The following is a 14,105-nucleotide window of genomic DNA, read 5'->3' as shown; positions in this document are numbered from 1 at the left end:
GCATGGGTTCCCTCAATGCCTCTCCGACCGGCCCATTCTTGTGCTATGGCCCTCCTCCCCGGTAATCTGGCCAGTCACGTGCTCTGCGCGTGCAAGTGGTGCACCCCAGTGCCCGGGAGCATGCTACGCCTGGGCAGTACTACTGCACGAGCGCAGAATGCTCCCAGCTACGCGAGAGCAACGGGGAGGGCCCGAGCCACGCATGTGCAAAAGAGAGCGACCAAGCAAAAGGTGAGGGAGCCCACGTACCTCAAAGGAACGGGAAGCCGAAGGTAAGTATAAATACACACATAATAATAAAGTCTCAGGTTTCCTAAATTGCCCAATGCGTCCAACGTGCAAATCTGATCGCACCCCTCAGAGCTGCAGGCAAATTAGGTATCGTATATTGTGTGCAGTGCTTTATCAATCAATAACCATACAGGCAGTCTGCTACTTACAAACCGGTTCCATCCCAGGAGATTGTAAATTGAGTCCTCTGTTATACAGGGTGAAACATGGATAAATGATTTACATTTGGACACACAATATAGACTATATATTTTTTGGGGGTTGTTTCCAATGTTCTAGTAAAGGGTTTTAAACTACTTAAAACAGTTTATACAATATTGTAGCATGTAGTAACCAGGGCTGGTGTAAGCCACTAGTTGGCTCCTGCTCCACTAGACCTCCCAGGTGGTCTCCCACTGACTGCTCCCGTGGCCTCTGTAGCTGAGCCCGGGCTGCCTTTTAACAACTCACCTGTCCCGGCAGCTGCTCCGTCCCGATCTCCATCTTCAGCTACGCTGCCTGTGTTACGTGCAAATAACATGCGCCGGGCATATAGAAGAGGCAGGCAGTGTGGCTTAAGATGGGAAAGGAGCTTGGAAAGGAGCTGCCGCTGGGACAGGTGAGTTGTTACAGGGGCCACGGGAGCTGTCTGGGGAGACCACCTGGGAGTACAGTGGCGGGGGCCCCTGGTGTGGTCAGGGCCCTGTGCCAATTTCCCCCTTCGCCTTAATGGAAGCACCGTCCTTGGTAATAACTAAAATATGTAATAAAAAAAAAAAGTATTGTATATTTTGTGTCAACTTTTTTGGATCGCTGTAACAATGTAACTCAAGTCGTTTGTAAGTAGGACACTGTGTAATAAAAAAAAATCCTGCTGACTGATATCCTTTCCTCGTCTCACAGGTCAGTGTGGCGGCCAAGATGGCGCAGAAGATGTCCTTCGGATTCTACAAGTATAACAATATGGAGTTTGTGCGGATGAAGGGACCGCAGGGGAAAGGCCACGCGGAGATGGCCGTGAGCCGGGTGTCCACGGGAGACACATCGCCATACGGGACGGAGGAGGACTCCAACCCCAACTCACCTCTGCATGAAAGAGTGAGTGTACCGGGCGGGGGAGGGGAATGAGGGGCGTGTCCACAAGAGACACACCGCCATTAAGGGACAGAGGAGGACCCCAACTCACCTCTGCATGAAAGAGTGAGTGTATCGGGCGGGGGAGGGGAATGAGGGGCGTGTCCACTGGAGACACACAGCCTGGCTATCCTGCTGATCTATTTGGCTGCAGTCGTGTCTGAATCACACCAGAAACCAGCATGCAGCTAATCCAGTCACACTTCAGTCACAGCACCTGATCTGCATGCTTGTTCAGGGTCTATGGCTAAAAGCATTAGAGGCAGAGGATCAGCAGGACAGCCAGGCAATGTGCATTGTTTAACTTTCATTGTTCTTCTGCTCTGATTATCCATTTATCCATTCTAGTGTGTGTGTGTGTGTGTGTGTGTGTGTGTGTGTGTGTGTGTGTGTGTGTGTGTGTGTGTGTGTGTGTGTGTGTGTGTGTGTGTGTGTGTGTGTGTGTGTGTGTGTGTGTGTGTGTGTGTGTGTGTGTTACAATTCTGATAGAACGGGTATATTAGGGGCTGCTGAAAGGAACACCGAGATGAAACAAGTACCAGGATATATACTTGCCCGGGGCTTCCTCAAGGTCCTTGCAGGCCACAAGCTTCTTTGCTGTCCTCCCACGGCCTACAGGGGGCAGAAGGAAGCCCCAGGTAAATATAAATGCTGGTACATGTTTCATCTTGGGTACATTTGAAGCGTTGGAGCGAGTGGCCTCTGCTGCCACCTGCTGTCTGATCTGCTAACTGCACTTGCATTGTAAAGCATAGAGATGGTCCGTGAGATGCTAATGATGTCACCTTGCATGCAAATTAAATCCAAATGTATATACAGCTTGGGATTACAAATACACCTCCTGTCATGTCCTCCAATGACCCACCTGCTGTCTGAATCCAGTGAGGAGAGGACACTGTACTGCAGTGGAGGCATATTTTACCCATGAAGCAGATATTCTGTCTAGTACTTCTATGCACCGTTCATGTTCTCTTATTAATCTGTCGCTATTAACCTTTACCTTTTAATCTAAAAATGAAGGCAGTTTTCCATCACGTGACCTCTGACCTCCCTCTCCCTCCTATCAGGTGACGTCGTTCAGCACTCCGCCCACACCTGAGCGCAACAATCGTCCGTCCTTCTTCTCTCCGTCCCTGAAGAGGAAAGTGCCCAGGAACAGGATAGCGGAGATGAAGAAGTCGCACTCCGCCAACGACAGCGAGGAGTTCTTCCGGGACAGCGACGATGGGGAAGGTGGGACTTCTGTGTTCATAACCCGTATTTAAAGGACAACGGAAGTGAGAGGGATATGGAAGCTGCCATATATATTTCCTTTTTAAAGAGGAACTCCAGTGAAAATAGTTCATTTTTACAATAATTATGTATAAATTGATTTAGTCAGTGTTTGCCCATTGTAAAATCTTTCCTCTCCCTGATTTACATTCTGACATTTACCACATGGTGATATTTTTACTGTTGGCAGGTGATGTCAGTGGAAGGAGATGCTGCTTGCTTTTTTGGCAGTTGGAAACTGCTGTAAACAGCTATTTCCCACAATGCAACAAAGCTCCCACAGTGTAATGTCAGAACCATGGTCCTGACATCACACTGTGGGAGGGATTTCACCACAATATCAGCCATACAGACCCCCCTGATGATCAGTTTGTGAAAAGGAAAAGACTTCTCATGGCAAAGGGGAAATCAGCTACTGAGCGGGATCAGCCAGGCAGCGGCAAGGGGTGGATCGGGACTCCCTTAGACGTCACGACGTCCATGACGTCGGTGACGTCATCCCGCCCCGTCGCCATGGCGATGGGGGAAGCCTTCCCTGATCGCCTATCGCCGGAGGCTAGGCTCGCTACATGATTTAAAAAAAATAAATAAAAAAAACGGCTGCGCTGCCCCCTGGCGGTTTTTAATATACCGCCAGGAGGGTTAAGCAATACCAGTTTCCTGGCTGTCCTGCTGTTCCTCTACCTCTAAAACCTTTAGCCATAGCTCCTGAACAAGCATGCAGCAGATCAGGTGCTCTGACTGAAGTGTGACTGGATTAGCTGCATGCTTGTTTCTGGTGTGATTCAGACACTGCTGCAGCCAACAGGCAACTGGTATTAGTTTAACAGGAAATGAATATGGCAGCCTTCATATCCCTGTCATTTAAAGGGAACAACCTGGGGAGAGGAATGAGGAGGCTGCCATTTTTATTATAAGATAAAGGAAAAATGCCTGCCTTCCGTCTGAATTTCTTCTCGGGTGTTTGACAATGGGGGAGAAGTAATGATCATTAAGATGCTAATTCTGGTGTGATGCAGATTTTATCAGAATTGAATGCAAATCTATGCAGCTTGGAAACGGCCCAGCAATGCTGAATTTGATTAGTCCAATTCCAAACTGCGTAAAATAAAATTAGCATTTTTGACCATTTTTGATTCAGTTCATAATTGCGGAGCTAAATCAGTTAATAATCTAGGCTCCCCTTCCTATCTTCATTCTGCTTTCTTGTCCAGAGCTTTGTTCCCTGGCCCTCTTCTCTGATACTGTATCTAAGCCCCTCCTCCAAAACACTCCCCCACCCCTCTCCGAAATACTCCCCACTCACTCCCAAGTACTCCTTGCCACTCTTCCCAAATACTCCCCTGCCCCTCCTCCTCCAAAATGTTTTCCTGCCCCCTTCTAAATACTCCTTAGCCCCTCCTCCCAAATTCTTGTGCAGCTAAATTTATAGCCTAGGCAGGCCGCCTCCGATCTTCATTCTGCTGCAGAAGCTCTTGTCGGTTCAGAGCTTTGTTCCCAGGCCCTCTTCTCTTCTGACAATGCTGTATCTCAGCCTCTCCTCCCAAGTATAATACCCAGCCCCTCCTCCCAGATACTCCCTGCACCTTCCCATATACCCCTCATACTCCCCGCCCCACCTCCCAAATACTTCCCTGCCCCTCCTCCTAAATACTCCCTGCACAATCCCATATACCCCTCATACTCTCCGCCCCACCTCCCAAATACTTCCCAGCCCCTCCACCCAAATACTCCCTGCACCTTCCCATATACCCCTCATACTCCCCGCCCCACCTCCCAAATACTTCCTTGCCCCTCCTCCCAAATACTCCCTGCATCTTCCCATATACCCCTCATACTCCCCGCCCCACCTCCCAAATACTTCCCAGCCCCTCCTCCCAAATACTCCCTGCATCTTCCCATATACCCCTCATACTCCCTGCCTCATCTCCCAAATACTTCCCAGCTCCTCCTCCCAAATACTTCATGCACCTTCACATATACCCCTCTTACTCCCTGCCCCACCTCCCAAATACTTCCCAGCCCCTCCTCCCAAATACTCCCTGCATCTTCCCATATACCCCTCTTACTCCCTGCCCCACCTCCCAAATACTTCCCAGCCCCTCCACCCAAATACTCCCTGCATCTTCCCATATACCCCTCATACTCCCTGCCCAACCTCCCAAATACTTCACAGCCTCTCCTCCCAAATACTCCCTGCATCTTCCCATTTACCCCTCATACTCCCTGCCCAACCTCCCAAATACTTCCCAGCCTCTCCTCCCAAATACTCCCTGCATCTTCCCATATACCCCTCATACTCCCTGCCTCATCTCCCAAATACTTCCCAGCTCCTCCTCCCAAATACTTCATGCACCTTCACATATACCCCTCTTACTCCCTGCCCCACCTCCCAAATACTTCCCAGCTCCTCCTCCCAAATACTCCCTGCATCTTCCCATATACCCCTCATACTCCCTGCCCAACCTCCCAAATACTTCCCAGCCCCTCCTCCTAAATACGCCCCCACCCCCTCCTCCCGAATCCTATTCACTTTGCAGTGTGCCACACAGGCTCTTCTCTGACAGTATAACCCCCAACGTGTTGTTCTCTCTGCAGACATTCACGGTGTGACGAACCTGAGGTCACGCTCCCTCTCAGGAACCGGAAGATCTCTGGTGGGATCCTGGCTAAAGCTGAACAGAACTGACGAGAATTTTCTACTCTATGCACACCTTACCTACGTCACTCTTCCACTGCAGCGCATCTTGTCAGGTGACCCTTCAGTGGCCATTGCCTTGTCTGTGCTGATAGTGGACCTATACATGAAAACCAGGAAAGGGGGAAGGACAACAAATATCGCCAACCTTTCCTTTTCCACGTTAGGAGTTTGGTCCTTGGCCTACACATAATCTTTATAGACGAATCAACTCATGCGACGCTGGCCACTGATGTACTAAAGGTTTATTAATTTACTCACTGAGAAATCACCAGCAAGACATAAAATTGTGTGACTAGGCACAGCCGATCCAACAACATCTTAAAGAGGAACTCCAGTTAAAATAATGTAATAAAAAAGTGCTTCATTCTTACAATAATTATGTATAAATGATTTAGTCAGTGTTTGCCCATTGTAAAATCTTTCCTCTCCCTGATTTACATTCTGACATTTATCACATGGTGGCATTTTTATTGCTGGCAGGTGATGTCAGTGGAAGGAGATGCTGCTTGCTTTTTTGGCAGTTGGAAACCGCTGTAAACAGCTGTGATTTCCCACAATGCAACAAAGCTCCCACAGTGTAATGTCAGAACCATGGTCCTGACATCACACTGTGGGAGGGGTTTCACCACTATATCAGCCATACAGACCCCCCTGATGATCAGTTTGTGAAAAGGAAAAGACTTCTCATGGCAAAGGGGGTATCAGCTACTGATTGGGATGAAGTTCAATTTTTGGTTACGGTTTCTCTTTAAAGGATACCCGAACTGACATGTGACATGATGAGATAGACATGGGTATGTACAGTGCCAAGCACACTAATAACTATGCTGTGTTCCTTTTTTTTCTTTCTCTGCCTGAAAGAGTTAAATATCAGGTATGTAAGTGGCTGACTCACAGGAAGTGACTACAGTGTGACCCTCACTGATAAGAAATTCCAAATATAAAACACTTTTCTAGCAGAAATTGGCTTCTGAGAGCAAGAAAGCGATAAAAGGGTCAATACTTCATAGATTTTAGCTGTGGCATACTTCAAGGAATGTGTCATCGAGCCAAAACAATAAAACAGTTAAAACTTAAAAAGTAGATAAACCTAAAACTGTGGAATATCTTAAAAAGTCATTTTTAGGAGAAGGAAGATCGATACAATCGTTTATTTCATTAGTTTATTTTCACTTCGGGTGTCCTTTAAGTACCCTTTGACCAATAGAGTTTTGCCAGGGGTACTTCACAATTGTTTGTTTATGCTTGGGATACACGGTACGTTTCAGTACCGTGTATCGGCCAGCTGATCCGGCCAGCTGATAATATTCAGCTGGCCTGATCAAGCCGCTCGACCCGCGCCCGCTCAATTCCCGCTGGCGGACAATGGCAGGGAATAGAGCGGCTGATAAGGACCGCCGGCGGGGACGAGCGAGAATCGATCCGCGCGGTTGAGCGGGGATCGATCCGGCGGCCGATTAACCCATGTATGCCCAGCATTATACTTTAAAGTGGATTCAAGGGGAACACCGTGTAAAAGAAAAAAAAAAACACATTTACCTAAGAAGAAGAAGAAGAAGAAGAAGCTTCTAGAACCTCCAAAACCATCCCCATCTCCCTCTAGTCCCCCAGCGCTGCCCGGTACCCTCCTGCACATCGGGGGCCAAGCTCCTCCCTTTCTGACAGGAGCACCGCCACACCTGCCTGTGGCAATTAATAAACTTTCAGCTATATGCTCTGCTATAAACTTTACTAAGTTTATCGCAGAATTTAATACCTAAACGTTTTTTTTTTATAAAGTTTATAGCGGACTTACCATATATAGCTGGACGTTTTAGAACATTTATCTGTGCAGAGCAAGCAATCATATTAGTGGCCTTATTTTTAATACACTAGTTTCACCTCCACTAGTACTATAGCTAAAGTTTACTATATCAGTAATTGTCATACTCGAGCACATAAAGCATACTATAGTACTGGATCTTATTTAAGTCAATAATTTGGAGTCATTTTTTTTCTTTTCAATGGTTCAGCAAGCGAGCACAGACAGTGTGTAAGCTAGATCAAAATGCACAGAGCTCAGTATGCAGGGATTTGCATGCAATAATCACACAACAGCTTGCACAGGAAGCATAGGTCTCACCAGTTAATGCAGGTACAGTACTGATAGTGTGCTTCCCTATCCACGTTTCTGTGCATCCTGGATGATGCTGTTGCATTGCAGCCATGCACAAGCAAGTCACAGATGACAGGTAATTCCCTCAATCAGGCAGCAGCTTGCACAGGAAGCATAGGTCTCACCAGTTAATGCAGGTACAGTACCGATAGTGTGCTCCTCTGTCCACATTTCTGTGCAGGCTGGATGATACTGTAGTGTTGCAGCCATGCACAAGCAAGTCCCAGATGACTTGCAATTCCCCCCCCCCCCCCTCCTTCCCAATGCTCTACCACGATGCACCCTGGGGCCTCTGCACATGTAGCTTCACAATAATATCTCACCCATCCAGGCGCTGCTCCATCTACACTCCGTCTCCTACCCCACTGTCTGTCTTTCTCCGTTCGGCGCCTGTTGTGTGTAAATATCCTGTGCCGGGTCATGGAGAAGAGGCAGGCAGCGGGGGTGAAGAGACAGCACATACAGAGCAGCGCCGGACTGGTGAGTGATTAAGATAAAGCTGCTTGTGCCGGTGCCCCAGGAAGCAGTGCATGGAGACCACTTGGAGCAAGTTGGCAGGGTCCGGCGGCGAGGGGCCCCTGAAGCGGTCGGAGGCCCTGGGGCAATTGCCCCCTTTGCCTGAATGGCAGCACCGGCCGTCATTATGGTAACAAGAATAATCGAGACTTAAGGTGGCCATACATCTAGCGATTTGGCTGTGCGATCAACCATTCGATTCAATCAATTTATAGAATAGAGAGAGAATCTAGTGTATTCCAGAATTCCCAATTGACGAAAAGTGGCTGATTTCATGTCAAATCGACCAGCATAGTCGATCGAGCAGGAATCTGCTACTGTTCACGTCATTTGATCAACTCTGAATCAATTTTTGCATTCAGCGCATTTAGGCACAACATTGGTCAGATTGTTTTGTGAAGGTGAATCACATAGGATATCGCCTGAAATGTGTGGGTCACTAGTCAATCGACTTTTGATCAACCATACTGAAGTTGATTCCTTAATAAAGTTCATCACTTTGTTGATTGAATCAGAATTGGTAGATGTATGGCTACCTTAAAGAGGAACTTCCTAAATAAACATACTGTCATTAAGTAACAATAGTTATGTTAATGAAAATGCTAGGTAATATAATCTCTTACCCACCCTGTTTTAAAAGAACAGGCAAATGTTTGTGATTTCATGGGGGCAGCCATCTTTTTCATGGGGGCAGCCATCTTTTTGGTTGAAAGGAGGTGACAGGGAGCATGAGACACAGTTCCAACTGTCCTGTGTCCTGATCACCCCTCCCAGCTGCTAGGCTCAGAAATCCCATCATGCTTTGCACAACATCAGGGGAAAAATGCCCGGGCAGATTTCTTTGATTGGGTGGAGCTTAGCTTCTGTGCAGCCAAAAATGAGGCTTGGGTATGAAAAACAAAGTTGTGATGCTGTGAAACTGTTAAAGGAACACCAAGCCTTTTCAGTGCTGTGGAGTAGATTTTTCATCTGGAGGTTCACTTTAAGGTTACCCAACTTTATTACAGCATTTATTACAGTATGTATGTCTGTATTAATGAGTAACCACGTGTCAGCTAGGGAGGGACACATCATCAGAGTACCCCAACTCTTATATATTCATAAAAGGGGTGCGCAATCATTGTCTCTATTCATGGTTCTCAGATGTTCCTGGGTGCCTTTAACCAGAAATGCTTATTTAGGGTTGTTTATATATGATTTATCATGGATTTTGAATCTCAAAATTTACTTTCATGTATTTGTCATAAGTTCAAATACCCCCTCAGCCCTTCTGAAATCCCCTGAAGTGAATCAAGTAAAAACAGAGCCGGAGATTTTGGCGCAGCCATAGGCCGTAATAGGAATTACTGCTATATACGGCTCTCGGACAGTAATTTGGGCGCCATCAGAAGACAGAACTCAAATTAATTTAACCACTTCGCCATATCTGGACGCATATATCCGTCCAGATAGGCAGTGGTGCTGCAGCCGTGTGGTGCGCGCGATCGGGCGCGCGCCCGCTGCCTCCCGCTGCCCCCCCGATCAGTGAATGGGAATATAATTCCCATTCACCGATCCAAGTCCCCGGCAGAAATACCGACGCTTTCTCATCAGAGAGCGTGGTATTTCTGCCCCCAGGAAACAACTTCTCTTCATTTTAGTTCCTAGATGCGACATCGTTCGCATCTAGGAATTTTTTGAATGTGGCCATCTTGTGGCCAAATAGTAAACTGCACCCACATACCTGTATTGAATAAAAAAATACATTATATTACATCTAAAATTGGCTATTTACCTCCCAAACTAAAATTACCCAAATACATTTTTGTATTAAAAAAATAATAAAAAAAATTACAATTAAAAAAAAAAAAAACTACATAAATAGTTACCTAAGGGTCTGAACTTTTTAAATATACATGTCAAGAGAGTATCTTATTACATTTTTTAAAATTATAAGCTTGTAAATAGTGATGGACGCAAATTGAAAAAATGCACCTTTATTTCTAAATAAAATATCGTCGCCATAAATTGTGATAGGGACGTAATTTAAATGGTGTAATAAGCGGGACAAATGGGCACATAAAATGCATGGGTTTTAATTACTGTAGCATGTATTAATTTTAAACTATAATGGCCAAAAACTGAGAAATAATGATTTTTTTCCATTTCTATCTTAATCTTCCTGTTAAAATGTATTTACAGTAAAGTGGCTCTTAGCAAAATGTACTACCTAAAGAAAGCCTAATTAGTGGCGGAAAAAACGAGATATAGATCAATTAATTTTGATAAGTAGCGATAAAGTTATTAGCGAATGAATGGGAGGTGAACATTGCTTGGATGCATAAGATTTTCGAAGCTGTAGGCTGAAGTGGTTAAATACAGCCTAATTTGGCCGCTAGCAATAGCTGGAAGCCGTGTTACGTCTTGCCCCACAGTCCATGGCGACCTGGAGGGGGAATTAACGCCTCCGGGACTTGTGCAGGAGCAGGGTAAGACGTATATTGGCTTTATCCTGCGTCAAAGTCTCCCAGCGGCTTAAAGGACACCTGAGGCGAAAATATACGAATTAACAATTGTATCTATTCTCCTTCTCCTAAAATTGACTTTTTAAGATATTCCAGTTTTATTTTATATTTAAATCTACTTTTTATGTTTTTACTGTCTTATTGTTTTTGCTCAATGACACATTCATTGAAGTATACCAGAGCTAAAATCCATTGATCCTTTTTATCTCTTTCCTGTTCTCAGAAGACCTTTTCTGCTAGGAAAGTGTTTTATACTTGTAATTTCTTATCAGTGAGGGTCATGTTGTAGTCTGACCCACTCCTGACTCAGACAGGAACTGCCACTTACATACCTGATGTTTAACTTTCAGGCAGAGAAGGAAAAAAAGGAACACAGCATAGTTATTTGTGTGCTTGGCACTGTATATACCCATGTCTATCTCATCATGTCACATGTCACCTCGGCTATCCTTTAATCATATGTATGCACCATGAGGTGCCCGTACCATGTGTTCACAAAGTTTATAATGTTTATAGTAGAATTATGTTGTAGAAAGCTTATAACATTGATAGCAGAATATAACTCTGATAGTTAATAGCATAAATGTCTAAACCTTCAGCTATTAAATTCTACTGTAAACTTACTGCTGTATAATTTGGCTATAAAACTTTTCAGCTATATAATTCTACTATAAACCACCTGCTGTATAATTCTGCAATAAACTTTATAAACTTTCCAGCTATATAATTCTACTATAAACCACCTGCTGTATAATTCTGCAATAAACTTTACAAAGTTCATAGCAGAATATACTGTATATACTCGCATATAAGCCGAGGTACACACCTTTCCCTCAGAATCCAGGAAATCCTGGATTCTGATCATTGCACTGATCCCGATCATTGCACCGCTGACACATTTCTTGCACACTCCGCTCCACAAGCCAGGGGACGCAGGTAGTCTTGAGCAGCACACTCTGCATGCCGTGTTGCAGGGGATGGAGGGCACAGACACAGCAGGGAGCCAGCTGGTAAGAGCAGCATCACTAGTGCATGATCCTTACACTCCTCTCCCAGTAACATAACCTGCTCCACCATCCGTTCTGCTCCACTGACTCGCATATAAGCCGAGGGAGTAACTTTAGCACATTTTTTTGTGCTGAATAATTAGGCTTATACATGAGTATATAAGGTATACCGTACTTTTTACCTTATAAGACGCACCAAAAAAACGCCCCTTTTTCTATGCATTTTTGCATTGCGATCGTGTAAACTCATACGCGGTTGTGAACGCGAAAACAAGTACGCGTATGCAAATGTTTTTGCAATCTATCCAAAAAACACTTTTGGGGGCAAAAAAGTGCGTCTTATAAGGCGAAAAATACGGTAGCTGAGAGTTTATAAAGTTTATAGCAGAATTATATGCCGGAAAAGTTTTTTTCTTTTATAGCAGAATTGTAAAGCAGAAAGTTTATAACGTTAATAGCAGAATTATATAGCTAAAAGTTTCTACCAGAATTGTATAACAAAGGTTATAGCAGAAATATATAGAAGAAAGTTTATAAAGTTAATAGAATTATGTAGCTGAACGTTTATAGTTCCTCTAATGATGAAGTCATTTCCTGTTTCTTATTGTCTTTTCAGATATCCTGGAGGTGAGACAGAAGCCAATTCTAATGTCATAGCAGGAATGGTCAGCACTGCCTTGGACAAACTGTAAACTTCACTGCCAAAGTGCCTCCCTGACCTGCAGTGATTTATTCCCGACAACACTACCACCTAGTGTCCACGAGCAGAACTGCACTGGACAGACTACAGAAGCAGACCCGTTTACTGCTGTGGCTGGCCAGCCAACCCTGATCCCTGCAGTAACCAGAGGGTTAAAAAAATATAAAATAACGATAGTACCAGCCATCTAAAGTGCCTCTAACCCTCCCTACGCTTACATCATACAGTGTTCTGGCAAAGAATTTCTTAAAGGGGCTGTGTTTAGACTTACATGCTTTACGAACAATTTGTGATATGGCCATTGACCGCAAGCGCAAAACGAACAAAAAAAAGAAATGAAGGACTTTGTAGGCGCTGAGATATCGTTGGCGCTTTATCAATCGATTATCGGTGAATGTCATGATGTGGTTACACAAGTGTGCTACAAAAAAACGACTTTGTATTCCAGTGTTTTGTTCACCTTTCTGAAAGTACGAAAGAAATACTTTATTTGTAAGTGAGAAATTTTATAGCTCGCCATCGGAAAATGGAGCGTAAAAGTCTACTTTTTTTTTTTTTGCCTTTTTTTAAGTGTATATGGTTAAGTGTTCACTACATGTATTTCTCCTTTTTTTTGTTTGTTTTAATTTTTTAACAGAGAGAAATTGTGCAATCCAAGGTCTGTTTGTCGTCTTTATTATAAATCACATTAGATAATCTGTGCGGTGGTTTGATGGAACGGCGTAGGCCTCGCCTCTTCTGTTCCGTTTGCTTCTTTTTGATAAAAGTTATTAAAGAAAACCTTTTTGGGGTATATAAGCAGGTCAAACGAACAGAGTGGGTAACAAATGCTTCTTTATAAAGTGGAACTTTAAATCTGTGATAAAATTAAAATGTATTTTGAATAATATATGCTCATTTTGCATTTCATTTTTATTTGAATTTGGGAAGTCAGGGGATCACTTGCTGTTTTTGTTATTTTTGAATGTGAAATGCCCTTCCTGCCTGATATAGGATTTCAGCTGTTGTGCGACTCAGAGTCTTCCTGGTCTTATTTTCCTTTGTATGAGGCATAAATGTTCTCAGTGGGTCACAGGTCTAGGCTGCAGGCTAGTTTAGTGCCTGGATGCTTTTATTACGGAACTGTACTGTTGTAATATGTGCAGTACTCGTTTTTTGTTGTTTGTTTTTTTTTTTTTAAATAAGCAAAGCCTTCTCTAAAAATGATGGTGCTTGGATGGCTGAATATGTTGGTCTAAAACTCATAAATATAATTTAACATTAATGGTACTTTTCCAGATGCGCAGCTACCCATTACATGTACAACATTGCACCCTTATAACATTGCAGTTTGGAGTATGCACTGATAACAATCTTGAGGGTCCTTCCTCTCTTTAGCTTGAAGATGTGGTGTTGATTTCCTCTCCAAAAAGAATTTCTAATTTTGATCTGCTTGATCACAGAACTGGTGGTTTTACTTCATTTAGGCTACTTACACACTAAGACGTTACGGTCGCATAACGTGCACCTAATGCAACGTATGGTGGTGCGGGAGAGGACGTTAGAGTGAGCTGCGTTAGGCGGCTCTATCCGCATAAGGTCTCCCAGAGTGGTGCTGATTGGCCGACGGGACCACGTGATGCGGAGCGAGACACTCCGCATCACGTGGTCCCGCCGGCCAATCAGCGGCCGCCAGTGCAGTGCATATTAAGTAGCCATGTGCGCGGCTACTGTAGCGGCATCTCCCCGCCTCCTGCCCGCCCACTGAGCATGTGCAAACAGTCTAACGCGGCTAAAGCCGCTAGAACGCACAGCATGCTGCACCTTCACTACAACGTGCAGCGTTACATGTAACACAACGTGGGCA

At 44.6% G+C, this 14,105-nt stretch overlaps 1 protein-coding gene across 4 annotated transcripts in view; it reads left to right on the top strand.

Annotated features, from left to right (window-relative positions):
• Nucleotides 1–13,148, top strand: part of KIAA0930 (KIAA0930 ortholog) — a 66,314-nt gene extending 53,166 nt beyond the window's left edge. For all 4 annotated transcript variants that reach the window (XM_068273076.1, XM_068273075.1, XM_068273074.1 and 1 more), the window contains exons 7-10: nucleotides 1,174–1,368; nucleotides 2,472–2,637; nucleotides 5,275–5,430; nucleotides 12,176–13,148. In XM_068273076.1, coding sequence (XP_068129177.1) covers nucleotides 1,174–1,368; nucleotides 2,472–2,637; nucleotides 5,275–5,430; nucleotides 12,176–12,216 — 558 coding nt within the window. In that variant the 3' untranslated portion in view covers nucleotides 12,217–13,148. The remainder of the gene's footprint in view (nucleotides 1–1,173; nucleotides 1,369–2,471; nucleotides 2,638–5,274; nucleotides 5,431–12,175) is intronic.
• The last annotated feature ends 957 nt before the right edge of the window (nucleotides 13,149–14,105 follow it).

This window comes from Hyperolius riggenbachi, chromosome 3, assembly GCF_040937935.1.
Source record: "Hyperolius riggenbachi isolate aHypRig1 chromosome 3, aHypRig1.pri, whole genome shotgun sequence".
In the NCBI taxonomy this organism is placed as follows: Eukaryota; Metazoa; Chordata; class Amphibia; order Anura; family Hyperoliidae; genus Hyperolius; species Hyperolius riggenbachi.
This window is presented reverse-complemented; position numbering and strand designations above follow the sequence as displayed.